The 27,924-nt window shown below is 47.4% G+C and overlaps 2 protein-coding genes across 11 annotated transcripts; both read right to left on the bottom strand.

Annotated features, from left to right (window-relative positions):
- Positions 1-50: 50 nt before the first annotated feature.
- adam19b (ADAM metallopeptidase domain 19b) lies at positions 51-21,678 on the bottom strand. 5 transcript variants are annotated; one of them, XM_049028655.1, is made up of 23 exons: positions 21,545-21,678; positions 20,865-20,965; positions 20,559-20,632; positions 11,882-11,957; positions 11,712-11,788; positions 10,412-10,616; positions 10,253-10,318; positions 10,078-10,149; positions 9,802-9,968; positions 9,616-9,700; positions 8,813-8,952; positions 8,463-8,640; positions 7,977-8,066; positions 7,672-7,867; positions 7,043-7,151; positions 6,663-6,861; positions 6,395-6,472; positions 5,653-5,761; positions 5,433-5,559; positions 3,316-3,385; positions 2,997-3,208; positions 1,705-1,785; positions 51-1,484 (listed from the first exon to the last, which is right to left on the bottom strand). In XM_049028655.1, the coding sequence occupies exons 1-23, from the start codon at positions 21,666-21,668 to the stop codon at positions 1,454-1,456; spliced, it is 2,667 nt and encodes an 888-aa protein (XP_048884612.1). In that variant the 5' UTR covers positions 21,669-21,678; the 3' UTR covers positions 51-1,453. The 5 variants fall into 5 exon arrangements, with proteins under 5 accessions (XP_048884612.1, XP_048884613.1, XP_048884615.1 ...); XM_049028656.1 differs by having other exon boundaries at positions 11,882-11,939; XM_049028658.1 differs by lacking the exon at positions 21,545-21,678 and having other exon boundaries at positions 11,882-11,953; positions 20,865-20,894.
- thg1l (tRNA-histidine guanylyltransferase 1-like) lies at positions 19,623-27,924 on the bottom strand. 6 transcript variants are annotated; one of them, XR_007400383.1, is made up of 10 exons: positions 27,639-27,924; positions 27,315-27,542; positions 26,927-27,103; positions 25,771-25,940; positions 25,500-25,588; positions 25,222-25,329; positions 24,976-25,136; positions 20,865-20,965; positions 20,559-20,632; positions 19,623-19,963 (listed from the first exon to the last, which is right to left on the bottom strand). XR_007400383.1 is itself a non-coding variant. In XM_049028662.1 (8 exons), the coding sequence occupies exons 2-7, from the start codon at positions 27,533-27,535 to the stop codon at positions 24,978-24,980; spliced, it is 924 nt and encodes a 307-aa protein (XP_048884619.1). In that variant the 5' UTR covers positions 27,536-27,542; positions 27,639-27,923; the 3' UTR covers positions 23,814-23,953; positions 24,976-24,977. The 6 variants fall into 6 exon arrangements, 2 of the variants coding, with proteins under 2 accessions (XP_048884619.1, XP_048884618.1); XR_007400381.1 differs by having other exon boundaries at positions 19,623-19,918; XR_007400382.1 differs by having other exon boundaries at positions 19,623-19,915.

Here is a 27,924-nt window from a genome sequence, read left to right as displayed (position 1 = left end):
ATGCATAACAGCAAAACAGAGCAATTAAAAAGAAAAACATATGAACAAGGTCCATTTAATAAGTTTAATATTCGTGTGAAATAACAAAAAGGCACAATGTATCTCACAACCTGTTTTGCATAGGTCCACAAATGTATTTAAACAAGGCCTTTTGTTTATGTAACCTACATCATCAATAGTCAATATAGTGGAAAAAGGTAAGCTGAAAATCATTTCCCAATGTCTCTCTATTCTGAACCGCATTACTGAATACATGCTTTGAGGTGCTGGGTTTTTAATGTCACATGAAGCTTGCACAAAATAAAACATAAGAAATAATTCTATAAACTCAACTTTGTCACACGGAAGCATCTCTGATATGCCAGCTGACACTGAGAAAAGCCAGCATACCTTTTCATCTTTCGAAAGCAGGCGAGACCTTCATCTGCTTGATATTTAAAGAATTGTCCCTGTATTTCAAGCTCCCGGGTCTATCAACAGTGAGGTGGCACTCAAAGAGCTTGCTGACCGCGGTCTTCGCTCTGGCTCACTGTCATGTTTAAAGTGCATACTGACTGACATCAGATTGATGGACAACGGCAGCCTGGCAGAGCAGGACTCTGTGAAGAACTAAATTCTTAAGTTTGTTGAGAAACAGCACTGCATACTTCTAAAACCTGAAATGTCTGGTGTTAGCTTTTAACCTACGACGGTTCTGGCACCATTCTTTGCTGCTGTTCCATAGTAAAAAGCATACTATTTGCAAAATGTTCCTGAAATTATCTTTACAGTGCGTTACTCAGCTGTATCTGTGAGTTTATATGTACAATTCAGCCAATATCCAATATCCAAAAAAGGCGAGATGTTTCCAGATGCAAAGAACGCACAGAAGTGATTAGTTTAGCACCACGAGCCCCAGTGCCCAGATGCTCCAGCGGTTCAGGCTCAGTAAAGTGTAAAGGGGTAACTGGCAGCTTCTTGTACCCATTATCCTTCACAGCCCAAAGTTATTGCTACTACTCAGCGGAGAGTGGCTCTCTCTAGCCTGATGGGAGGCGGGAGAGATCTGCCCAGCGCCTCCAGCTGAAAGCTCCGGACTCCCCTTCTCTCCTCCTGAAATCTATCTCACACTGCTCTGTTCACAAAACACAATGTTTAGCTAAGTGACTTCATAATTTACTCATGCTTTTTCCTGAACTACAATGCTAATATTATGACAATAAATACAAATAAAAGCCACATCAGCACATCACGTACTGACATTCGACAAGCCATGTAATACTCTTATTTATGCAACAAAAATTACAAGTATACAGGATTTCAAATTTCAAGTATGTAAGGCAGATTGAATACTAGGGATTTTAACCATCTTACAGATCTCCCGCAGCTAATTATGTTCTTGTAAAGGGATGCTTGAAAAGACCAACAGTGCAATTTGATGACCTGATACTGAGAATTCCAAGCAGGACTGTCCTCAGCTTTCGCCACTGAGGTCATTCTGAATACTGTAAAAAAATAAAATAAAATAATGACAGCATATTAGAGGTAAAGGAGAAGCAAGATGAACACCTGAGGACAGCATATTCTGTAACAAATCTCATGTTGCATTAAATGTTAATAATGTACTTTTAGTGTAACATTTATGGAGTTTCACAAACACCATGGGTTTGGGCGAAGAGAAATCCCAAATTGTTACAGCTGCCAGGTAAACTATAGCATAATTACCTGGCTTTCGGTTTGTGACCTTTAGGGGGCATCGGTTGGCCTTTATGGTTGGGCTTAGGCTGGGGTCGATCTTCAGCGTACCTGAGCATGGAAGGTAGTATGTTTAATTAAACTACTGCTTTATGAAAATGTGACATCTTGTATGCCCAGTGCATTTGTGTAAGTTAAACACTGCAAATTCAGGGGTTGGACAATAAAACTGAAAGCCCAGGTGGCCTCGTCACTACGCGATGCAGGAAGAGAAAAACGTGCAGAACATGGGAGATGTTCAACTTCACCTTTATGTTCATTAAACTACTCTGTTACCAGTCTCGCTGTATATATTGGTGCCGTATCATCCTGATACACAGCACTACCTTCAGGGTACAATGTTTCAACCACTGGGAGAACATGGTCCTCCAGAATGGCTTGGCAGTTCTTAGCAGTGATAGGCTCATCTAGAACAGGTACTGGGTCTAGGGAATGTCATGATGTTGCAGCCCAAACCATCACTGATCCACCCCATGCTGCACTCTGGGTATGTAACAGTCCAGGTGGTACGCCGCTTCAGGGCTTCTCCACACCATAACTCTCCCAGATGTGGGAGAGATAGTGAAGGTGGACTTATCAGAGAATAATACAAGGTGCACATTGTCCACAGCCCAAGATTTGCAATGCTGGCAATGAAATTGACGTCTGGCACTGGCATGAGTGACCAAAGGTTTGGCTATAGCAACCTCACCATGAATACTGACCCTCCGGAGCTCCCGACGAGCAGTTTTGGTGGAAAGAGGAGAGTCAAGGTGCGCATTTAATTCTGCAGTGAGTTGGACAGCTGTGGTTTTATGTGTTTTTTTGGATACAATCCTGGTTAATACCTGGACATCCCTTTCAGACAGCTTCCTGTTGTATCCACAGTTACTCCTATTGGATGTGATCAGTCCTTCATGGTGGTATGCTGACATCACCCTGGATACTGTGGCTCTCGATACACCACAAAGACTTGCTGTCCTGGTCAGAGATGCACCAGCAAGACACGCACCAACAATTTGTCCTCTTTTAAACTCTGATATGTCTCCCATTATGTTGTGTGGATTTGCAATATTTTATGCACAGCTGTGCTATTGCCCTGCTAATTCAACCTTCACACTCTTACTGATGGAACGTGCATTCGGTAAAGATTGGCCACCAGACCCCGAAAATATAGGCGTGAAACCTCAAACGCTATTGGCCAGTGCTGCAGTTTCACTGTCCAACCCCTGTAGTCCCACATGATACCCTTGTCACCAAAAGAGTCTGAAGGTCCTTCTTACACGTGAGGGGGAGGGGGTCTTTGGGGGGGCTCGGGCCGAGGCTTAGCCGAAACGCAAATGGGCTGCTGGAATACTGGGGGTGGTCTGGATGGGGGTATTCGGGGAGTTTTCTGTGGTATGGCGTAGGCCGGTACAGGAGGTGGTTTCTCAGTGGGACGCACAATGGAGGACCTAACCCTGGAGGGACCAGCTGGGCTTTGCCGGTGACCGACCTGCAAAACACAAGGACGGCATCATCGGGCACAGCTCACGCGTTTCCATCCATCCATCCATCCATCCATCCATCCATCCATCCATCCATCCATCAACAGCCCCTCACCTCTCCGTCCGGCCCCTGCTTCTTCTGCTGGCTGACACGCGTGCCAGGTGCCCCATGGCCAACAGGGACACTGGAATGATAGGAGAAGCAAAGTGCCTCTGTGAGGATGGTTCTTCGTTCAAACGAAGGCAAATTCCCTGTGTGCATAATTTGGAAGGTAGTTGGTTAAATCCGAACACCAGTTATAACTCCTGTTACACAGGGAATGCACACTCAGGCACCCAAGACATTGAAATGGATTCTTTTCATCAACGGACACTGAAATTCAATGAGGGTGCGTAGATTCATTACAGCGGTGCATCAGCAACTTACCTCAGCTTCCCAGATTCAGACCCTAAGTCGAACAGCATCTACCAGCTACCGTTTGTATTAAGTGTTGCTGTGCTTTAGCAACCAGAACTATTTCAGCCACTCATCTCTCCAGAAAACCTATGTGGAAGATACACCATATTGCCAAAAGTACTGGGACACCCCTACAAATCATTGAATTCAGGTGTTCCAATCACTTCCATAGCCACAGATGTATAAAATCAAGCACCTAGCCATGCAGACTGCTTCTACAAAAACATTTGTGAAAGAACAGGTTTCAAGCATGGTACTGTGATAGGATGCCACCTGGGCAATAAATCCACTGAAATTTCCTCGCTACTAAATATTCCACGGTCGACTGTTAGTGGTATTATAACAAAGTGGAAGCAATTGGGAACAAAAGGAAGTCAGCCACGAAGTGGTAGAGGCCACATAAAACCATACAGTGGAGATGATGCATGTTGAGGTGCACATGGTGCAGAAGTTGCCATGTGTCTGCAGAGTCAATAGCTCATGTGGCCTTCAGTTTAGCTCAAGAACAGTGCATAGAGAACTTCATGGAATGGGTTTCCATGGTTGAGCAGATAGTGACGAATCGCGCTTCTCTGTCTGATAATCCGATAGATGAGTCTGGGTTTGATAGTTGCCAGGAGAACAGGACTTGCCCGACTGCATTGTGCCAAGTGAAAGTTTAGTGGAGGGGAGATTATGGTGTGGGGCTGTTTTGCAGGGGTTGGGCTTGGCCCCTTAGTTCCAGAGAAGGGAACTCTTAATGCTGCAGCATTGAAAGCCACTTTAAACAATTTCCTGCTCCCAACTTTCTGGGAACGGTTTAGGGACGACCCCTTCCTGTCCCAACATGACTGCGCACCAGTGCACAAAGCAAGGTCCATAAGGACATGGATGAGCAAGTCTGGTGTGGAGGAACTTGACTGGCCTGCACAGAGCCCTGACTTCAAGCCGATAGAACACATTTGGGATGAATTAGAGCGGAGACTGTGAGCCAGGCCTTCTCGTCCCACATCAGTGCCTGACCTCATAAAATGCTCACCTGGAAGAATGGACAAAAATTCCCATAAACACACTCCTAAACCTTGTGAACAGCCTTCACAGAAGAGCTGAAGCTGTTATAGCTGCAAAGGGTGGGCCAACTCCATATTAAAGCCTATGTATTAAGAATGGGATGTAAATAAAGTTCGTGTGTGTAAAGGCAGGTATCCCAATACTTTTGGCAATATAGTGTATGTTCCTATACCTACCGCCGAAACTGCAGATAATAGTGAACCATCCACGGACCACATATATAACGTGATTTTTGTGTACATACATATGGTCACGTTTAATTACTAAATTACGCACAGTGAGATATTACCAACATTATTATTACTGTATATGAAGTACATTATTATGCAGTACTGTACTCTCTCTCGAACAGAAGGGATTCTGACGTTTTAGCACAATTTTCAAGAGATGATAGAGCAATGAAAAAATATCTATCAAGGGATGATGAAGCAATGAAAATCATGCTTTCTATCCTTGCGATAATGTGGCGATTAGCGAGAATGTTAGAGGCAGACTGGATGAGAGTTATGCGGGTCAGCGCATATACGGGGACAAAAGGAGACCAGAATTGTACTGGGCGCCACCATGTTATACCGTGTTACAGCCTGTATTCACATGGCACTCCATTTGAAACTTATGAACCGTTTATTTCTGGAATTTTCTGCAAACCACAGATAACTGACACCATGGATACTGAAACTGTGGATATGGGGATCGCAGTGTATGTAAGTGTTTAACTGGCTCACGTGGATGTGGATGAAGGGACGTGATTCCTCTTGTGCCAGAGCCTGTTCTTGTAACTGTACCAGAGAGCTGCAGCCCCCAGACCCAGGAACAAAAAGGGGAGGAGGATGCTGAGGAGGAGCCATCGGCCTGGAGGGACACGGGGAGAAGCTGCCGGTCACTGCACACATGGCGACGAGGGAAACCAGGGTGTCTTCAGAGCGACAGTTATCAAGGTCTTACTGCGGGGGGGAAGCGGGCCACTGTCGATACTGCCACCTGTCCCCTCCAGCGCACAGCTGGGTGGTGACCAGCCGTCTGTGCAGTGACAGTTGTGGTTGTTGTTGCATAGCTGTGAGGGAAGGAGGGAGAGGACAACGTCAGGAGGCGAATGTCACTGAAACAACACGGCTCCTGCTCACAAACCCTTACAGCTTCACAGACCTTCTCCGTCTCATCATCCAATAGGAATTGTGCACAGTGACACTGGCAAATGAGGCCACTGAACATGAGACTATCTGGGGTGGGATGCCTGGTCCACAATCTGCCGTGCATGAATCTTACAATAAAGTACTAATACTCTATTAAGCGCCAAGGGGAAATCCTCTTTTCCTCATCTCCCTGGGGGGGGGGGGGGGGGGTCACAGTAAAGGACAGCCAAGGGTTAAGGGCCTTACCCACAGGCCCACAGACATGTGACTTCTTCTGCTGAGGCCAGGCTTGAACTACCTACCTTCAGATCACAGCCACATACCACCTCAAAGTAAGCAAGTTATTTATATTGCATTAAAAAAAATCAGCTTCCGCTGACCAAAGTGCTTCACATATGCAAAACTGAAGGAATATATGTATAAAAACAACAGGTTTGGAGCCTTTATTAAAATAAATGATTGAGTGAGGAAGTTCAGAAGGCCTAACTCCTTGCTGGGCACTGTCAGGGCCACCTGCGGCCAGGAGCCAGCCATCCACCCAGGGGCATGCCTACCCCGTGACCGTGGCACTTGTTGCTGCAGTCGTTGGCTTGCAGGAAGGAAGCATTGCGGCACTCTCCCTCGAAGCAGATCTGTGGACGAGTGAGACGTGTAGAGAGTGAGACGTGTAGAGAGTGAGACGTGTAGAGAGTGAGACGTGTAGAGAGTGAGACGTGTAGAGAGTGAGACGTGTACAGAGCACCTGACCAGCACAGTCTTGCACCGACATACAAGTTACAAAAGAGACCTTGGATGCTCCCGTTTCCCAGAGACAACACTCACCCCATTTTGCCCACACTTGGTTCCAGTCATCACCAGGCCCGGGTCCAACGTGTCCCCTTGGCTGCTTTGGTACACGTGGGTCCCCCTGCACAAGACCTTGTCGACCCCCAGCGGGATGTTGGTGTCGATGGCTACAGCGTTCCTCTCCAGGGGCTTGGGCGCGGTGCTCAGACACTGGATCTTACCGCATTTCACATCCCTATCGGCAGCATCAACAGGCCCTTGATTAGCATGTGGGATGCAGGTCGAATCTATTCAGGTCAAGTACCAAACTCTAGGAACTAGCAGGAGGACCCGACCTGGGACTCAACCAACAACCTTCATGCTATTAGGTCATGGGCATGGCCACAGGCTACCCGCTCCTAGCAGTGCCCGCTTGCCTTTCCCGGCACCTCCTGTACTCCCCCGTTGTGTCCTTGCCACAGTTGCCATAAGAGTCCCCGGCCTTGTTAACCTCCTTGAAGCACAGGTCGGGCGCGGGGCGGGCTCCTGTCGAGGAAACACAGGCAGAGCGACCTGATGAAAGTGCATCCCAGCTGTCAAACGATTCGGTGAAACGCTGTTACTGAATAAGCTCACTGAGGCACACAAGATAGACGGGAAACACAAATAAATGAATTCCTAATGGCTCCGAAACATACATTCATTTAACCAGGCCATAAGCAGGGGACGTAAATAGCCAGTTAGTCTCAGGATCCAGATTCTCTGCTGTACTCATCGTAAGGCAGATGCAACGGCTGCTTTAAAGCATTTCAGCAATTATTCACCAGTAACAAGGAAGATGTGTTTTTTAGTGACTTGTGTGCTGTTCGTGATGCTACTACTGACATTTATTGAAGTAAGCAGTACGTTATACAAAATGTGCATAGATGGATAGAGGGATGGATGGAGGGATAATGGGTGGATAGAGGGATGGATGGATGCTCCATGTGAGAGCTGGCGTTAAGCTGAGTTGTTCCTGCTGTCTGTGCCCCGTTTGCTGCTCGCCCGACGCCCATCCGATGCCCACCTTGTCCCCAGAGGGAAAGACACTGCTGTTCCAACGTCAGGCACATGCCCGTGTAGCAGTAGGCCAGCCCGTCCAGGCACGTCGTCCCATCCATCAGGTAGAAGTTGGCAGGGCAGGACTCTGACTTCCCGTCGCAGTACTCTGGTAGGTCACATGAGCCAGAGGCAGGGCGGCACAAGATCCCTGGGCTCTTCAGCTAAGAAAGAGGAGGAGGTATGGAGGATAATGCCTCACGGCAGAGGGGCAGGTGAGTGGGCTTGGGGAGGGGGGACAGGGAGGTGAGTGGGCTTGGGGGGGGACGGCACCTTGCAGTTCTCACAGCAGACGCCATGTGCACATTGGGCTCCCGCCTTCAGCGTGCAGTTATGACCATTGCAGCACGGACTGGAGCATTCCTGCAGCAGAGACAGCAACAGACCGTGTGACAGTTACTGCCAGACACCCAAGATGAAACCACTGCATTTTAAGGCAAGTAAAGGGCCCTCAGTGTGTCTACTCAAATGTTACTGTAAGCAGAACCTGGAAAACTGACACATTTTACCGGAACTTTCCGGGAAAAAGAAGGGAGATTGCTGTCATAATGGTGGGACAATGTCGGAGCAGCGACAGTCACGGTCAGAGTGACACGTCGCGGTCAGAGCGAACGTCACAGTCACAGCGACAGTCACGGTCACATGCTGGATGCAGAAGCAGACGTGTGAGGTGCGTTCTGAGCCGCCGCTGCAGTGTGGAGGCGTGAGGGCGCGTTTAACACGGCTGAGCGAGCAGCAGCTTCCGCCGAGGATCCCAACCTCCGCTTCCCCGCAGTCGCACTCCTCGCCGTCCTCCAGGTAGCCGTTGCCGCAGCGAGGGCCCCCATACATGGCGCTGGTGTTGGGGGGGTTGGAGAGGCATTTCCCCCCCCCAGAGCTCAGGTAGCGCTGTAGCTCCTTCTTGTTGCAGGCGTTGAACACTTTTGGGAAGGGGTGACTGAAAGGGGGGGGGGGGGGAGGTCCTGCCATTAGCACACCCTCAGTGACAGATATAGGCGATTCAGGCCTGCAGGTGCCACCCATCTTCCCAAAAAGCTGCCACAGGCTGTGAATCTCCTGCTAAATGAACGGGCCCAGCCACTGCTAGCGGGACGGGGACGTCGTCTCACCCTGTGGAGGCGGCCATGATGCAGCCCCCGTCGTCGGCGCGGGCGAGGCAGCACCCAGGGGTGTCGTGGCTCATCCCGAAATTGTGGCCCATCTCGTGGGCCATGGTGGCTGCCACACCCACTGCACTCTCCGAGTGGTCCTGCAGGGGGCGCAGTCTGTTAGAGTGGCCAGAGAATCAGCACTGTGTGGGAGGGGAGCAAGGATTTCAGTGGAAACCTTAACCTAGATGTCTAATGAAAGCATCAAACTGTATCGTCATAGATAATCAGAAAAACGAGTTACTATGATCATGAAGAAGCCATCCCAACCTTAAAGAGCCCCGTGGTGACGAGCCTCAGATATAGCCCATAATAACACTGACATAGCCCATAATGACACAGACATAGCCAGTAATAACACAGACATGACACTGAGCCCCTGAAACATCGCGGCCGCCCTGCTCTGGCTGCTTCGGGGTCTGCATGTAGGCTCTTCTGAGCCCAGCTGGAACAAAATCACACTCAAGCCTATTGGGTCGTGAAAATACCGCCCCTTTTCCCATGATCCATTGGGTTTGGGAGAAAAACACAGTGTGGACACTTAAAATACATTATTATTAATGTATCCACATTTGGTATCCGAGCTGAAAATAAGAGTGGAAATTGCTTGCTTAAAAAAAGCAGAAGTTGTGGACGATGTGGACATCTATTAGCTAAACTAAATATTACTAAATGTGGTACTAAATCATGACGCCATACAGACGTGGGTGTGGTTCTGGTCTAGATGGGTTCGGATAAACATACACGACTCCAGTTCGTCTTACCGAGTTCACCCCGCCTGACTGGTACTCGGAGCACATGGCATTCAGTGGTGCCAGTCCAATGGTGGTTCCCTGGAAGGAGATTCCCCTGAAGACACAGACACACAGATTCCGTCTGGGACCTCCAACCACCTGGGGGAGCCAGAGATGCAGGCGCGGAGGGCGGCTGGCGGCGCCATGGTTACTGACGTGATGAGCTGGGCGTTGTCGTTGGGTGAGAGATGCAGCTGCTTGCGCCTCCAGGCCAAGAAGGAGCCCAGGGTGCTGTAGGGGTTCGCAGACACGCTGATCTTGTCCCCGTCCGTCCAGATCTCCAGGCCAATCAGTGCCACGCGGACGTCAAGGGCCTTGTAGAACTGAGGGGAGCACAGAGGGACACATAAGACCGCAAAGCCTTCTGTGAAATGGCATGCAGCCTGACTAGTTCAGGTCCGTTTAGGTGAGAGGCCCCCCCACATCGATCACCTTGTCCACGAAGTTTGCGGCTTCCAGCAGTTTCATGCGAGTGCGTTCATAGTCCCTGCCGTGCTTCTGGAACTGTGGACCAGAGACGTTAAACCACATGCAGGAGGAGCCTGTGCAGCAGCGTGGGACTGTCTGATTGGTTGACCCATGATGGACAGTCATGTGACTCGCCTACCTCAGCGTGATCAGCCACAAGCAGCAGCTCCACATATTTCATGCTGCCGCTCATATCCCTTTTTTCCTGCAAAAATAAAAGGAAAAAGCCTGTAAAGCCAAATTAGAGGATTCCGGGTGGGGGGGGGGGCAGTGAGCAGCGAGCTGTCGGCAGACTCACCCTGCCACTAGGGGGCGCCTGCGCCATCCCGTCGATGAGGTCCTCCAGCACTTGAGCTGCGTGGTTGTGGCGATGCCCGCAGGTGCCTTTGGGGAGTCGGAGGTGCTCCGCGCGGTAGACGGCATGCCCGTCGGTCCCGAACCCTGCCCACCCAGCCAGTGGCTCGATGAGGTACGTCATGCTGCTGTTGACGGTGATCAGGCCCCTGGGGACAAGCGGGAGAAGAAGCGAAACGCCATGTGTCCTACACATGCTAAACCCGCCATCACTGGAGGGGTCACTCAGGTGAGCCTGAACCTACCATGGCAGGCAGCCCCCCTGCCTGCTTTTGGGATTTTATGAGGGATGAGTTCATGAGGGATGGTATATAGCTGATTGCCTTAGGGATCTCTTCCAACGTCCAAAAGGACGTTAAATACCTTGACTGACAGAGAAGTCATATCAGTGTTGGGCCCATGACCAAGCCCCTTAACACAAACTGCTCCCGAGGGACTGGATTCTGGCTGCCCCTGCTCTCTGGCTCCCAGCATCCCTCACTTTGGACAGAAGCGTCTGCTAAATAAATAAATGAAAATCAAATACGTATGAGACTGAGAAGGTCACAGTCAGTTCAGTCTTTTGGCCAGGAGGGCGGCGACAGGATGCAGAATCACCCAGGTGCCTCATTTGCTGTGACAGCTGGAGCAGCCGGCTGAGTGTCCCAGTGAAACCCATGCGGACACAGAAACACTCGCTTGCGCTTTCACACTCAAGTTTATGCTGACTGATGTGTATGCCGAGACACACACACCCAGTGGGTTGTCTAAGAGAAACACCCACAGCTCCCACACTGCACGTGGCCCCAGCTGGTGAACTCACTGCAGCGCCGCCGGACTGCCGAGATGCACACGAGGGCGCCTGAACACGGCCCCGCTGCCCCATTTCGCTCTGAAGAATGCACCTCTCTGGGTGGATCTTCAAATCCTGCAGCAGATGTTGCAGCTCTGAGGTTTATCAATGGATGTCTGTTCTTTCACTGCTCTCCCTGCAGGCTCACGGGGCTTCGGAGAGGAAAGAGCAGATCCCGGAGCCGCCATCCTACACACTGCAACCCCCCGGAGATCCTGCGAGTTCCTGAAGCTGCACTCAGCTGACTTCAGTTACGTCGTCTCTGCATTTCCTGCCATGGCCCTTAATCTGACTTGCGACTCAGTGAAATGTGACAGCGGCCGGTAAATGGGAGCCAGACTGTGATGATAACTGTGCTGAAAGTGTTGGAAGTTCTCTGAGACAAGATGTGACGCCAATAGCTTAAGCTCACCTCAGCCCCCCACAGCCGCTTACAGCCACACTCGAGTCGTCCTCTCCTGCCACCACACCATGGAAAAAGCAGTTCTCCTGGAAGGTTAAAAACAGCAGCATAATTAACGGGTTACGCGAAGAAGTGGTGCTGATTTTATGGAGGTGCACCCATCTGTCCTGTCCACGAACCTGGTGTGGGAAGAAGGTGCGCCGGGCCCCATCCGGGCTGTACCACGTCTCCTTGTATCTGGGGGAAAACAGCTGCCTTTCACAGAGAAAAAGATCACAGTGTAACTCACTGCATCTGGCTACCTTGGGTTACAAGGCCCATCGGGTGATTTTATATCAGGTGTCAGACGTTTGCAGGGAAAGGCTGGGAGGAGAGCAATGGAGAAGTCATCACAGCACATACTGGACCCCCCCCCCCATGTCATTTCGATGCAAATAAGGAGTGTGGCTGTCGCATGGAGAGCCCATCTTTCGCGAGCGTGCGTCTGGCCCGCTTCTCCGGGAGTCCAAACAGTGTGCATCAGCTTACGACGTGCCCGAACTTTAGGGCAAGGGCCTCTTGGCTGGGAAACGGAGACTGCATTCATAAACCTAAGAGGCTACATTTCTGACCATAAAAAAAATCGCACGTCTTGCTCAACAGCTCAGCCAGATGGTGTTCTATTTAATCATTTGTTTTCCAAAGATAAATACTGCCGCATCTTGAATGCTTTCACTTTAACTGAAACATTTTATTTCTTCCTGTTTATGTTATAATTTCTTCTTACGTTTTCTCTTTTGGACAGTGTCCGCGAGGAGCTGAAGCAGACAAAGGTAGATGGAGGGTTTGCTGGCCACACTGATCTTTACTTACAAATGGAAGCCGGAATCAAATACAAGCCCGGCCCATGTGTATCTTAAAATGATGTCACAACATTATGGTGGACCAGCCCTTTCATCACGGGGGGGTGCGCTTATTCTGAGCACTGCGTATCTTCTGCTCCATGCAGTGGTGCATCCCAGCTCAGGTATTATGTGTCTGTCCTGTGTCCTTGTTCATGTTTCTAGACTATCACGCGTTTCCCCACTGTAAGGTGTGACAGCACACAGACACTGTCCTAGTCAGGGTGGAAGGCCTGCTGCCTCCCAGTATTTATACTGGCCACTCTGGTGCTGGTGGACAGAGTCCAGAGCCAGCAGGTCACCTTATGAGTGCTGTCCACAGGCAATGATTACCTATTTGCTGTGTACACCAGCATCATGCATGCTAACATCATGGCTTAACGATATGAAAACAGGAGTCTGGTAACGGAGAAGTAATGGCAAGGAGAATCTCACATCAGAGAGGATTGTGGGAAAATGCAAAGAGAGGACAACACATGACTGAATCACAAAAACACACTTTTGATAACATTTCTTTGCCTTTCCTATTCTGGTTTAATTGATATTGAAATTCATCACAACACACCCATGTAAAGAGGCTTGTGAATGGCTAGGGTTACAGTTTTGGTGAGATGAAAAAGAGGACGTGTCCATGGATCAGAATATTAATGAGTTTTCATGTAAGCCGACCAATGAGGTAGCACATATCTTTTGCATATTAATGAGTTTTCCCTAACCACCCTGAAAAATGAAAATACGCATCCGGGGAAATCCGGACCTATGGTAACTGCAGAGTTAACTCTTAGTTTATAATCTACAATGATTTACACAATATACGTGTGTACAGGTCTTTTTCAACTAAAGTTATAAAACGCTCAGCTACAGTTCGTTAAAGCAAACAACGTCATTCATTGTTCAAACAAAAATAAACGATTCTTATTTTGACGATCTAACACAAAGCGTAAAGCACAAAACGGAACAGTTGTAGGCATGTCCAAATCCATCTCACTATTTTGATGGCGGAAAAACCAGACTTTGCGCCAGCGTAAGGAGGACAAGGGCTTGACGTAACTCTCTTAATAATGTTTTGGGCATAACATATAATGAACCAATCAGAATGGTGCATCACCTAACCTTTAAAATGCAGCGGCACATGATGTACTCTGGATTGTTATTACAATGGCGCGTTTATACAAACGTAAATGTGTTAATGGCATGGTACAATGCAAACAGCTTTGGGCAGACATAATATACATTGAACACGCAACTAAAAGTGGTCACATATACAACAATAAAAGATGGGAAATAAAGTAAAATAACTAAATAAGGACAAATTAAATGAATTAACACATAAAAGAGGTGGAGTTCTAGGGACTCTCATTAAGATTGACTTCCTCAAACTGCGCTTTCAAAAATCCACTCTCATTCCATTTCCAAGAATGATAAATTGTGTGGTTTTTTTTTACTAAATTATGTAATCATTTTTATCACATGTTTTGTCAAAAACAACATGGATATTGTGCTTTAGGAGGGTATTTTCAATGTTAGTTAGGAATTTTGATCAGATTAATCTCTGGAGAAATACTGTGAAATTGAGAATCTTTTCGAAGAGAAAGAATATAATTCCTTGGCAAAAGCTTTTTGGATTATGGTGTTAGTCAACGTTATACCAGTGAGAGGACGTCCATTTACCAAAATCGCAGGAGACTGTTTTATAAGGGCTGACGTTCATAAAATCAATTTCCAATATAGTAAAACTTGTTGATGAAATGCAGATAATTTAATAGGGAGTCTTTTTAGGTCACAGTTAGATCTTAGAAGGAAGTTGATGCCACCTAGCTTCATAAACACTTGGTTTGGGACATGAAACCAGAGGCTATCTACATTTTTCAGAAAGTATCGTAGCCAATTAATTTTAATAGCACCATTAACACAATCAAAATCAATGGCTTTCAGACCTCCTTCTTTATATTCGTTAACATTATTGCTTTCCTAAAGGAGTTTATCTTTGCCTTCCAAATATAATCGACCATATCATCTACGGGAGCAGCACCGCCCCACCCAGGCCTTTGGAGGTGAAGCAGGCGTGGCATGACGTAACACGTGAAAGCGGTATGACGTCAGAAGACGGGGATGCTCGCTGCTGAGCGGTTTTTATTTTAATTTTGGGTCTGCAGTTCGCGAAATATAAAAAGAGAGAGATCTTTGTTCAAACAAATCACAACCTACAGTGTTAAGGTGTTTTTAAATGTTCAAATAAAAGCCAATTGGGCTGTTATTTCTCTACTCTTACAATTTAGATTCCTTACCAGGGTACATACGATTCAGCTTTTCTGGCATCTGATCTCTCCTTGCCCGCGCTGCTGCCGGTGTTCTGTCGATTTATCCTACCTTAGCTCGATTCGATCCGACAGATTTATCTATTGATCGGTGCTACTCTACTGAAAAAACATATCGTCATTTTACTGGCTGAAACTGAAAGGGGATAGTCTAAACATAATACACGAGTAACTAATTAAAAAAAAAAAACAGGAACTAATGTAATGTAAGCAGGCATAGCGACAGTCTGACATACCTTATCAGATTGTATTACCAGTGTTAAAACTACACGTAGCATATATCGATAGCCCGAAATACTACCACGGCATCCTACCTCTATAAATACTTGGGTAGCCAATTCAATACATTTAAATACTTCATAAAGATGTACCGTCATATGTATGTGCACACTACTGACACATTATATAGCCTACGGAACTCATGTCAAGTTATTTAGCATACAACATACAAAACACTGATAGTGAGCCAGCGCGATGCTGATAGTTAAGTGTGATAAATGCATTTAATAAAATATTTAAAATGTAGGAACATTGAAAAACGCCCAAATAAGATTACGCAAAACTTGGCCGTAACTCCAATGCAAGGTAGGACAGACCGATGGGCGGCTCTTCAAGCACAAGGAAAGAGGCGTGATGTCGTTGTGCGCTTGCATATGACCCAACAGCAGGACGTTTCGATTGGTAGGATGAATACCTCTAGTTAGTCTAGTACACTCCTTTGTTGGCATCGGCATCACGCCTTCTAAAGTCCTACGGGTCGTCCTCACTTATGTCCAACAGAGATTCGTCACGCATGGCAATGGTACGCAACATGCAATAAAGAATGCCGCGACTTTCTGAGGTCTCTATTGTAATGTTACACCTCGTTTTTCTAAATATTTGAAACGCATTTTCAGAAATCCAAACGTCCTTTCAGTTATAGTACCTGCTTAATTCTGATAAACTCCAAAGGTTTTTTAGTGATACGGTTTTTTATTTACTTATATATATAATTATTGTTTTTCTTTTGGTGTTTTATTGAACAGTATGATTACGTGAAAAACACCAGTTCTACTCTATAATAAAACACATATACATTAAATAAAATTAAATCCCAGTTGTGCACGTGTTCGTGTCAATAAGCGTCGTGCCGGACATTTCTAATATACACCACTTAAGTAACGTTTAATAATGCGTCACTGACTTTTTTTGACGTTTTTGACTAATAAAAACCACGTCTAATGTTATTACGCGGCCTTACAATAGCAACAGACATACAATGCGCCCGGCCACGCCTCATTTAAAAAATTGGTGTTTTTTTTCCCTTCACTTGGTACTCCACTGTAATTTGTAACATTGGGTCATACGGGTATAAACCATCAACCATCACCCACACAAGGGCTCAAACAGAGGGCATGTCCGGGTGAACCCGGATGGACGGTCACCCTATGAAAGGCTTATAAAAATAAACTGAATTGAATTGACAGAAGCTTTGAGCAGTGCTGAGATGCTGGGCTCTTGTGTGGCACACTAAGGAGGCAGTCAGACCACCCAGAAATACAGTGATGGGGGGGGGGGGACAGACGTCTAAATCACGGCTAAGTAACAGAACAGGCATCAGCACAGTCTCAGCCAAACACACAGGGGTCGCCTTTGAACCTCCCCCAGCCAGTACGGGAACCAAGAAGGTGTTAGCAGTGGTGAACTGCCATAGGTCACTGCGAAGCAAACGGAAACCCCAAGTACACACCCCCCCAACCCGTGCCACTAGCCTCTGATCGATCCCCGTCTCCTTCAAGCCAGACGGGAATGACTGTGTGACGCTGAACAAAGTGCTTGGTTTACTGGTCTCACCCCTTTTAAATTTGTATCAAGTCCTTAACCACGGATCAGCTCGGGTGTTCTCTAACTGGTGTCTCATCCAGGCAGGCCGAGAGAGAGAGGAGAGAGAGAGATGCCAGCTGTCCCTGAGAGCTTTTCACAGGTCCACACTGTACAGGCGCTTGGCAACAGCAGGGATTTAGTGGCCTGGGAGGGGGGGGCAGGTGCCCTTGTTGAGGACATTAGAGGAAACTGATGTGCTGGCAGGCTGATGTGTCTACAGTCCCTACCCTGCAGTGACAAAGAACTCCATTAGGACATGCGGGCAGTTACACAAGGTGATAACTCAACGTGCCTCTCCCGCCCCGCCCTGAGAGCTCACCAGTGGGCTAAATTAAAATTAAGCCTTTTACAACTGGCAAATGTACACGCCATCATTTAATACTTTCCGTAAAGCCTTCGGAAATAGGACAGTATGATTGCCTCAGGCAGCACACATGATGGAACGGTCTACATTTAAAGTCTGACAGCCTTCACGGGTGTAGAAAACCTTTTTCTGAAGCACCGTGCAGAAGGATGGGTTAACAAGACATGATGAAGCTGAAACGACCATTAGCATATTCCCTCGTTCCCCTTAGAGACGAAAAGCCTGAGAAACGGTCAGACGTTGGCTAGAAACCAGGCCCTATTCAGAAATGTGCCTCCCGTACACCCTGGGCAGCACGAGCCCACACCACACACCCCCTCCCTCCCCATACGCACCGCCTCAACCCCCCCCCCCCCACGCCCCTTCTTTAGATGCACAATAGCCAACATTTAGCGCCTGTGCAGGAATGAAGCGATAACAGCCGATGCAGGCCTGGGTTCTGCCTGAGCATTTGACGAGAGTAATGGGGTCCCATCTGCTTCATGCGTGAACAAAGACGCTCGGTGCAGCCCGGGTAGCGGGCAACCGCGCCAATGCAGCGGGGGTCAGCGGGGCACATTCCCCAGGGACATCGCATGACTTCATCCTTGGGGGGGGGGGGGGGGGGGTGTGCCTAGCTGGCTGATGAATGGGGTGATGCAACAGAACATTACCAGTCTGAGCGGGAGCCGCGGTTGGTCGCCTGGGGCAGCCATGACAGACCAACATGCTAGAGGTCACTAAAAGCACCTAAATGGCTCCATTAGCTATGGAGGTGGGGGGGCAAAAATGAAAGAGCACGACGTGAAATCGAATCAGGCAAACAAAAGGCTTAATGACATTTGTCTGGTGGGAAGGTACAATGCGGCCAGGTGACGGTGAATGAATGTGCTGGAATGAAACAGCCCGGGGGGGGGGGGGGGCTTTGCCCCGTACACCAAGTGCGAGGAGAAAAAAATCCTGATCATCCTGCTGTCCACCTGAACCCCACCCAAGCCCATCCCCTGCAGCCCCCTCCCTGCTTGAGTCAGCACACCCCCCACCCCCCTGTCTGGCAAGCAGGCAGACCTCCACTCGCCACAGCATCTTCAATTAGGATAAAAGCCTTGCTGCACAAATGAAATTCAGGACATTTCAGCATGGAGAGGGAGGATGGCTGCCAGCCACAACTGGTGTGCGGGTGAGAGCCAGGGTGACGGAGGCAGCGGAGAGATACACGAGGAGAACAAGGAAAATCCAGGGAAGAAGCGAGAACGTGAGACAGGGGGAGGGGCCTCCGGGGAACGGTGAATGGGAAGAAGGGGGAACGCGAGACAGGGGGAGGGGCCTCCGGGTAACGGTGAATGGGAAGCAGGAGGAACGTGAGACAGGGAGAGGGGCCTCCGGGGAACGGTGAATGGGAAGAAGGGGGAACGTGAGACAGGGGGAGGGGCCTCCGGGGAACGGTGAATGGGAAGAAGGGGGAACGTGAGACAGGGGGAGGGGCCTCCGGGGAACGGTGAATGGGAAGAAGCAGGAACGTGAGACAGGGAGAGGGGCCTCCGGGTAACGGTGAATGGGAAGAAGGGGGAACGCGAGACAGGGGGAGGGGCCTCCGGGTAACGGTGAATGGGAAGCAGGAGGAACGTGAGACAGGGAGAGGGGCCTCCGGGGAACGGTGAATGGGAAGAAGGGGGAACGTGAGACAGGGAGGGGTCTGCGGGGAACGGTGAATGGGAAGCAGGAGGAACGTGAGACAGGGAGAGGGGCCTCCGGGGAACGGTGAATGGGAAGAAGGGGGAACGTGAGACAGGGGGAGGGGCCTCCGGGGAACGGTGAATGGGAAGAAGGGGGAACGTGAGACAGGGAGAGGGGCCTCCGGGGAACGGTGAATGGGAAGAAGGAGGAACGTGAGACAGGGAGAGGGGCCTCCGGGGAACGCTGAATGGCAGTCTGTCCCGAACACAAGCCCACCATTTCGCACGGACTGGCACCTCAAAAGGAGCCTAGTGTGCAGACAGGGAGGCTGGCACAGCTCAGAACAGCCATTTGCAAACCTAATCAGCAGCAAACCCCCTGCCCCCCCCCCACCGCCGTAAGCCAGGCCGCAAAGCTTGAAGCACAGCCGGCAGCGATTATAAATCAACAGATCAGCAAAACACTGAACCAGCAGTAACTTTAAGTTCAGCCTGATCTTACTTAATCTGAATCACTCCACTAAAGCATACAACAGCATAAATAAGAAGAATCAGAAATCACTGTGGGTAACGGCCTCCATGTGATGTGCCAGCACACCGTTATTAAAATGCCTCGTCCAAGAAGTGGACAAGTGAAGGACGACATGTGGGCTGTGGATGAGACACTCGGCCTCCGGCACCTGCTGGGCTGGAGGACAGTCCTTTCATCGCATGTCATACAAACACAAGCTTCACAGACTCCATTTGCCAGCAGCCACCCTGTTTGCTTGCACCCTGTTTTTTATTGCATTCAGAGGTTTTTATATATATATATATATATATATATATATATATATATATATATATAAATAAAATTGAGGTTTATATTGTGAGGACCAAGCTAATGTGGCAAATACAAACACACACACACTTGAACATTAATGGATTTATGTCACTACAGGAACTGACACTATACAGAAGTTAAACTTGGCACAGTACACAGCTAGATTCAGAACAAAGTCATTAGCATGTTTGGCTGGACGGCACTTCACAGTGACAAAGGCCTTTGGTTCCTGGAACCTTCGACAGTCCGCCATTCATTTTCAGATCTCCGTCTCGCAGTAACCTGACGATTTACATCAGTCGCCCCGCTCTGCTGGGAGAGGCCAAATCTCTGCTTCCGAATGATTGATAAAACTGCCTGAAGACAAAATCGACTGGAAGCTAATGACAGATACGGCACAAAAGATAAAGAATTTCAAATTAAGTCCTTCTGAATTGCACAAAACAATTAAACATATAATAAAAAATATACCTGAAAATGGAGGCCCTACTGTTATAGACCTTTAGTTGTGTATTACCCAGCACCCATACTTCCTGAATCTCAGCTGAAGAGCCACCACACAACACAATAAAATACAGACAAAGGATAGACTGGTCTGGGTGAAGGAACGACACCCAAGTCAGGCACATGAATCCAGAGCTAACGAGACACCAGGACTCCAGCACCTCCCAGGAGAGAGAGAGACACCCCCCCCTCAGGCTGCGGGATTTCAGCAGCCCCCCAGGGAGAGACCGTCTCCTGGCCTCAGATGGAGATGCCGGATCTGCCCTCTGAGTCCCAAATGAGTGCTGGTTGTTTACACTCACCGAGGTCCATCACTTTATTATGCAGGTATAACCTACCAGACTCCTCTTCTAAAGATCTCTGGGGCAGCAGGTTGTGGCAATTCAAAGCCCAGGAAACAAGAGTGCAATAGCTTCCTGATTGGCTAAGGATAACGGCGAGCGCTCACTTGTTCCTCTGGAGCTGAAGCATCAGCTGTCTTCCCTCAGCTGTAATAATCACCTCTGCATCCCAGGCCTGGTCCTGAAAACACAACATCCATCCAGTCCTTCACACGCAGTGAGAGCCACTGCGGCCTCAAACGAAAGGCAGCATCCTCCAGCTGTCACCGCTCTTCAGTCTCATTCATACTTTACCTGAATCTTGCATCATAGGTTTTTATTTCATTTATATCGTATGTAGGATCAAAGCCCCCAACATGCAAAAGCAAGCAAACATACATAAGTGAGTAACATAAATGTGACTGAGAGCTTACTTCTGACTTGCCAGGTGACCTCCTGCGTCTGGCAGCATACGACCACACCGGGTGAATAATTCCATATTGGTCTATGAGTGGTTTATCCAACCACCTGTCATCTATTAACAAAAAAACAAACAGCTTACTGAAATTAACATGACAAAACAGGAGACCTTTACCTCTCCGTTTATTCTTAAGCATTGAACTATCCTAACGGTAAAAGAAACTCGCAATTAATACAAAAAAGCAATTGAGGTTTATATTGTGGGTGCCTGAAAATGCCCCCGCAAGCTAACGTGGAAAATACAAACCCACACACATGTGCACACTAATGTAATGATCTCGGTACAGAGACACCATGCATTAGAAAGACGAGGCACAGGTTACGCACGTTTACACAAACACTGTAGTCACTCGTTTTAAAAAGTTTTAAATCAACGAATTATGACAATTATCGGTAATTATTAGTATGGTATAAGTGTATAATCGAACAAAAGAAAGGTACTGCAATAATCCAACAAAATAATAAGTGATAGTAATCAGTCAGGGAATACTCTGCACACCAAGGTGCTTCGGCGTCAATAGCGATATGTAGCTTAGCATTTTCAAAAACCAGCCATCAACCGAATTAAAAATATTATTATTTAGATGATTACAAACCTCCCAGAATGCGTCGGGAGAGACCATCCTGCACTTACCTGAATACGCATCCTTTCTCGATGCTGTGCATTTAAACACATGAAAGGAAAACACACATATATACAAAGAGCAGTTTATAGCGATCAGATTACGGAGCCACCGACTACAGGCGGGCAGAATCATGATTAAATACGAAGGGGAAGCACATAGGGCGTATTATAAACGAACCGGCGGGCGGACAGTCGGCCGGCCGGGGAGGCTGCAGCGCCCCCTTACGGGCCAAGCGCCAGCCGCGCTATTTATACGCAGCCCACATATTTCGCAATTAGCAGTACGGGTTTTACTATATTCAAATACAATATAAGCATTTGACGTGTTTTAACAAATGCATATTTGTATTTCAGATTAATTATTAATTATATCCTCATATCTGATAAGCAGACTTCAATCTGCGTTCTTTCACTCCTTAATACTAATTTGAGGTGTGCGTATAATTATTTAGAAATCTATTTCCACCCGGCAAAGCGTGGCAAGACAAACCCCACCACAACAAGTCCTGTGATTAAAAAATAAAACGCAGGACTACATATTACGGTAAACAGAGTAACTATCACTGCAGGGCGCTCGATACTCGCACATCGCTCTTTGGTTGGTTCGCAAGGGCGTGATTTTCAGCGCACCGCCGATAGCACGCTTCCTCTGGGTGGTGGTTATTAGGGCCTTACTGCGGTCTGGGATGCTGTAATGATGGTTACGGGGGGCATTACAGCAAGAGGCTCTCTTATACAAATTTAAAGCACTGCCTTACCTTTACCCTGGCTCCACAGGGGCTTTGGCTATCGGTAAGGGTGGCGGGGAAACGGAGAGTTGGTCTAAACGAACCAGCTAACAAGGCAGTAAAGGTTGCTGGAGCGAGTGCTGTGGATTACGGCATTTTTAACCCGCCGTGTTTGCGAATTAACCATCAGAAATTCTGCTCATGACACCAGACCGCGTTATACGGTATATAAATACTGATTTCTGAATATATGTATAATCATATCATATAAACACTGCAGTTATGCACATCAGCACAATCACAACAAACCAACGTCTAATAATTTTGCGAGGGCATTCAATTATCACATACAGCCGTGGATACAATTACAAGAACACTCTAAACAAATCTGCAATTTTTAAATCCTGGTTTAATCATGGTTCTGCTGGCAGAAGGCTACACTGAGCAGCAGGTTGCTTCTAGGCTCAAAGTTTCTAAGACGGCTGTACACAAGAAGAAAGTAATGCAGGAGACACTGGGAACGACCAGAAACCAGCCAGCTAAAGGGCAGAAGCGACTCTCTAATGCCAGAGATGACCGTTAACTTATCTGACAGTTTGTCAAGAATCGGAGGATGACCTCAAGTGACCTTCAAAGGGAAAAGGAAACATTAAGTGCAGGCATGAAGCGCACTGCTAGGACAGTTTGTATCTGGCTCTTAGAAGCAGGACTGAAGTCCCATAAAGCCAGGACCAAGCCCTTCATCAGAGAGAAGCAGGGAAGGACCAGGCTGCAGTTTGCAAAAAGTATATATATTATTCATAAACGCACATCCATAAATTGAGAAATTAGTGAAACAAAAAATTGTGCCGTGGTCTCAATTGTTTCCACGCCTGTATATTCTAGTTAATGCTACATCCCATGATATTCAAACCTGCGTCATGACATGGTGAGAGAAAAGGAGCTTTCTAATTGGCCGCTTCTGTTTTCCGCCAGAGTGAGGCATAGGGCTGCGAGCCCAGCAAGCGCGCGGCTGCATCTCGTCCAGGGCGAAGTTGGCTGAGCCCCTCAGCTGGCTACTGGCAGATCTTCCCACCCATGGTAGAACTAGCCAGGGGTTCGCAGCATGTCATCAGAGCTCCTCCGGCACAGACGAGGCCTTTTTAGACTAGAGTAGTTACTCCTCACACTGCTGTAGAGAGGATGAAGGCAGAGAGTTTGAACAGCGATTTGTTACGGCTGGTGATCCAGTGTTAGACCATAAAGAGCCCCGATGATCATTAATCTGCTGTGTGGAATCAGACCACGACGCTGCCCGAGCTTAGCTTCTGCTCAATCCAAATCAGTGCTGCGGTCACGGTGTCGGCCTGTGAGAGCTGGGCTCCAACACCCCGCACCCACACCAGCTAAGCTAACAGCTGACTTCAGGAAATCACTGCCTCATTCACTGTGGACTCATTCACAGCAGCTTCTCACCTTAGATTTCAAGAATAGATGCAAAGCTACAGATTTACAGATGATTTTGGTTACCCTACTATTAACGCTGAACATGCAGATACAAAAATGGGTCTCATGAGTCTCATCTAATGTATATGGCAACTGCTCTCCCCCTAAAGGGAAACAAACGCCTCTTCATTTGGGAAGACAGGACTTCTGCAGGCAGGGAATTGGCCCCAAGCAGTTTGCGTTTCTTCCAATGGATCGGGGACATCTGCAAGGAAGAAGCGTTTCACCATGACATCTGCGCCCCTTGCCTCAGCTTCCTACGTTGTCCCATTTCCGCAGTTAGCTTTTTACAACAGCTGTGCACAGTCCAAGAAAAGCACAGTTGGAAGAGGTTCAGTATGTTTAATCTGGTTTCGTCTCACATTGACCTAGAACTTTCCGGATCAATACGATATGTCTATCTGGGGTGCCCAATCCACAGCACTCATAATCTCTATCGGTCACTCACTGCATCGGTGTCTGATAGCTAAACACACAACTTTACGAGATTTAAATCAGAGACCAGATACATCAGCACAGCGCATTTCTCCGGAACAGATGGATACAGTTACGTTCTCCAGAAGCTGCGTTCACTATGTCTTAGAGCAGAAGTGGCCAGTCTTACCCGCAAAGGGCTGGTGTGTATGAGGGTTTTGGGGGTAACCTTTAGGTCAGCTGTTCACACCCAGGTATGAGGACTCTTCAGCTAATCAGTCCTCTAATTAGGGAGTTACAGTGAAAATCCACATACACAGCGACCCTTTGCGGATAAGATTGCTCACCCCTGGCTTAGAGGGTAATAGGAACCATGTGATTTTTTTTAAAATGCCTTTTATTATTTAGCTTTTCAACTAAATATTCACCAATACACCAGTACAAAATTAACTCATTTTAAATTGCTATTCATTTCATCCTGATTACAAGTAAGTTTCTCACTCCGCACACATTTATTAGACAACTCCTCTTACCCTCTGTTCTAATCCCAACTCAAGGTTATCATGGGCACCACTCATAGCAGTATAACATGAGCACTCTTTATTCAGGTTAAAAAATATCTGGTTATCTGATCAATAGACCCTCTAAGACCGCCGACTGGTATCTTATGGCGTTTCAGAACTCACAAGAGTTAAAACTGACCCAAAGTTCTTGATGAGCAAAGCTTAGGATCTGAAAATGCCCTTACAGCGCCTCCTTGCTAAGTGCTGCTGCAGGAATGGTCAGCAGAGGTCATTCACCACCTGTGCTCACATTCAGCCATCAGATTCCAGGATATCTGGATGCTGCTCCCAGAACTGCTCCCCGATGACATCACAGTGATGTGCCGTGACTTTGCTCCTACTCCTGATCACTGTCACCTCCTTCTCGTCCTCATTAGGCAGCCTGACCTGTTTCACCGTCGTCTCATTCACCTGAAACAACGCACACATGTATAAATGAAGACCACCCCCCCTCCCACATAGCTTAACTTGGGGACCCCCCTCCTGCCAGACTCACCTTCTCCCAGATGAGCACAGTACCTTTCCTGTACAGTGGAGGTTCATTGTTGTAGTTTATGTTGAACTCGGAAAATAATATTTCGTTTTTGTCGGCTGTGACGGTGCCCTACAAGGAAAACAGCAAGCTGTAAGGACCTCCCACCCCAGCGGGTCCATGTCACCCTGAACCAATTCTGGCTTAAATACAGAGCCTGTAAGCATGCCCCCCCCATCCCCCACAGTGCCACGGCCTGCCTCTGCCCCCACCCACAGCGCCTGCAGATTGTCTGCTCATACCTTTAGTTTCTCTTCTGCCTGAGAGGTACTCAAACCGCCCTTCTGCACCAAATTCCAAAACGCTGTGTTGTACAAGTTATTGATGTGACCTAGACGGCAGAACAGACAGACCTCATTACACTGCAGGAACGGGTCGGTCTGCAGCGCGCGTCACACAGGTGTGACCGGCTCAAATAAGCGGCATAATGCCGTATGACGTATCTGGTGCAGAGATTGAAGCCGGGATGCAAGGCAGAAAGGGGAGATGATGACAATGTGTACGGGAACTCACAGTCGGCCTGTCGCCAGCTCAGATAGTCCTTCAGGTTCTGGTTGCTGGGATAGAGGACCACCCTGCCGTCGAAGCCTGGGGGGTAGAACAACTGCTGCTCCCCAAAATAATCACGCCAATGGAAAACATAGCTGGAGGAGAACTGGGAGGCTACATGCGTCACCAGTTTGCTGAAGGGAAGGAGCGATAGGGACAAAGGGAGCAGCGATTGGTGCATTCAGGGCTTGTCGTAATTCTAAGCCTTATATGTATATTATAACCATAGAGGAGATATATGCATATATATTATATTAAATACATTAAATATTACTCAGTATCTAAACTCATCCTGGGAAACCTGCTAAATAGTCAACCAATTTTCCAGTCATGGAAAATGCATGGAAATTGAGAGGAAAAAGTAGAAAGTCCTGGAAAAATGTTTCAGCAAACCAACAACGTTAGCATCTGAAGTTTTGAATATGTGAACATATTGTAGACTTACTGCATGTGTTAAGTATTTTATTAAAAAGATAAACATTACAAATTCATTTATGTATTACATTAGATGCACGATAATCTATTGACTTTTTTGTTGTCAAAATGTGAACCTGTGCATTCCTCACAGTGCACAATTACTGTCCAGAAAAGTTCTGCTGTTCTGAATTTGATTGAAATGACATTATTAGAATCTACACAGTCCCGGGTCATTATCCTTCCCTATAAAAAAGCCCAGCTGTGTTTATATTGAGAGTTATTTGCACTGCTCTGTATTGTATTTATTCCAGGAGTGTTTGCACTGACATTTAGCAACAACACACTGATTATTCCCCAGTTCAGACAAGCTTTTGTTTTTATTTAATTCACTCCACATAATCTATACTTCTACCTGAAAGATACGGTGAGCATTTTATCATATTCAGAAATGGAGATATATATCACTACTTGTAATATAAAACATATGCTAAGGAAAGCCATAAAACATGGAATTGCACAGAATTTCATGGAATTCAATTTCCCTACCAGAAATTCCAATTCAATTCCAGTTTTGCTTCCGTATGGATTTTTCCCTATCCCAATCCCATTTCTTGATTTGAATGGTAATTGACGAACGGCCCGACCCTGCAATCCGAAACACCAAAGACGGAGAGGCGAGACACACGGCTCCGGCCCCCTGTACCTGGCTCTCCTCTTGAACCAATTTGAGGACCTCTTAAAGACGAAGCTGTACTCATCGCTCTGCCCATAAGCGATCACGATGTCCTCCAGCTCCTCCATTACCGTTCGGGCACTGCGGGTCATGAGGCCCAGGGCGCGCGCGTCATTGGGCTTGGCGAAGCTGTGCTGCTCCGCAAACCTGCAGGGAACCACGAACCCAGCAGACGGGGACTCAACACAAACAGAGGTGTGCTTCTGAAAAAACGTATGTAGAACAGTAAGAGCTTTGCGGCTATCCAAACCTGACACCGACATCAATTAGGTATGATGAAATAATGAAATGTTTGAAATTTCATATAATGATAATACATACGGTTTCTCTGCTGTCCAGTAGAACAGGTCAGACTCACCTGTGAAAGTTGCGGCCATCCAGACGCACGACTATGTAGCAGTTTCTCAGACACGTGTCGTCAGTCTCGAAAATGCGGACATACTCGAATTTACTCTTGGCCATGGCCGATCCAGAATATAAATGAAACGACCTTCTGGGGTGAGACTTTATTAGACCATCACCTCCTCCGGTGCACCATGTAAATGAAAATGATCGGAGAAAGACCAGCTGTTTCCACATAAGGTTTCTGTAGAGGAGCAATAAACATCAAGTAACAAGACGACAGTCAAAATACTCTATGTTACACTAAAATATTTCTTGTATCGTGCAGACAGTACATTACCTTGCTATTCAGTTAGACGCACACGGTCATTTCGGTGTCTATGCCACTCTGTTGCAGTTGTTGGTGTCTTCATTGATATTTCACCAGTATTCAACTAAACGTGTGATTACTAGTAAACATGTAACCTCCATTCAGGACCAACTAACAACACTCCATCAATACAGACTACAACCTCAGATATACATGCACTCCATAGAAAAATAAATAATACAGCAAACTAAAAAGACAATCAGAGTCACATTCCTTCGAACAATTTGACAGCATGAGCCTACCCATACTCCTTAGC

The sequence above is a fragment of the Brienomyrus brachyistius genome, chromosome 10, assembly GCF_023856365.1.
Source record: "Brienomyrus brachyistius isolate T26 chromosome 10, BBRACH_0.4, whole genome shotgun sequence".
Lineage (NCBI taxonomy): Eukaryota > Metazoa > Chordata > Actinopteri > Osteoglossiformes > Mormyridae > Brienomyrus > Brienomyrus brachyistius.
Note: the sequence above shows the minus strand (reverse complement) of the source record. Positions and strands in the feature narration are given on the sequence as shown.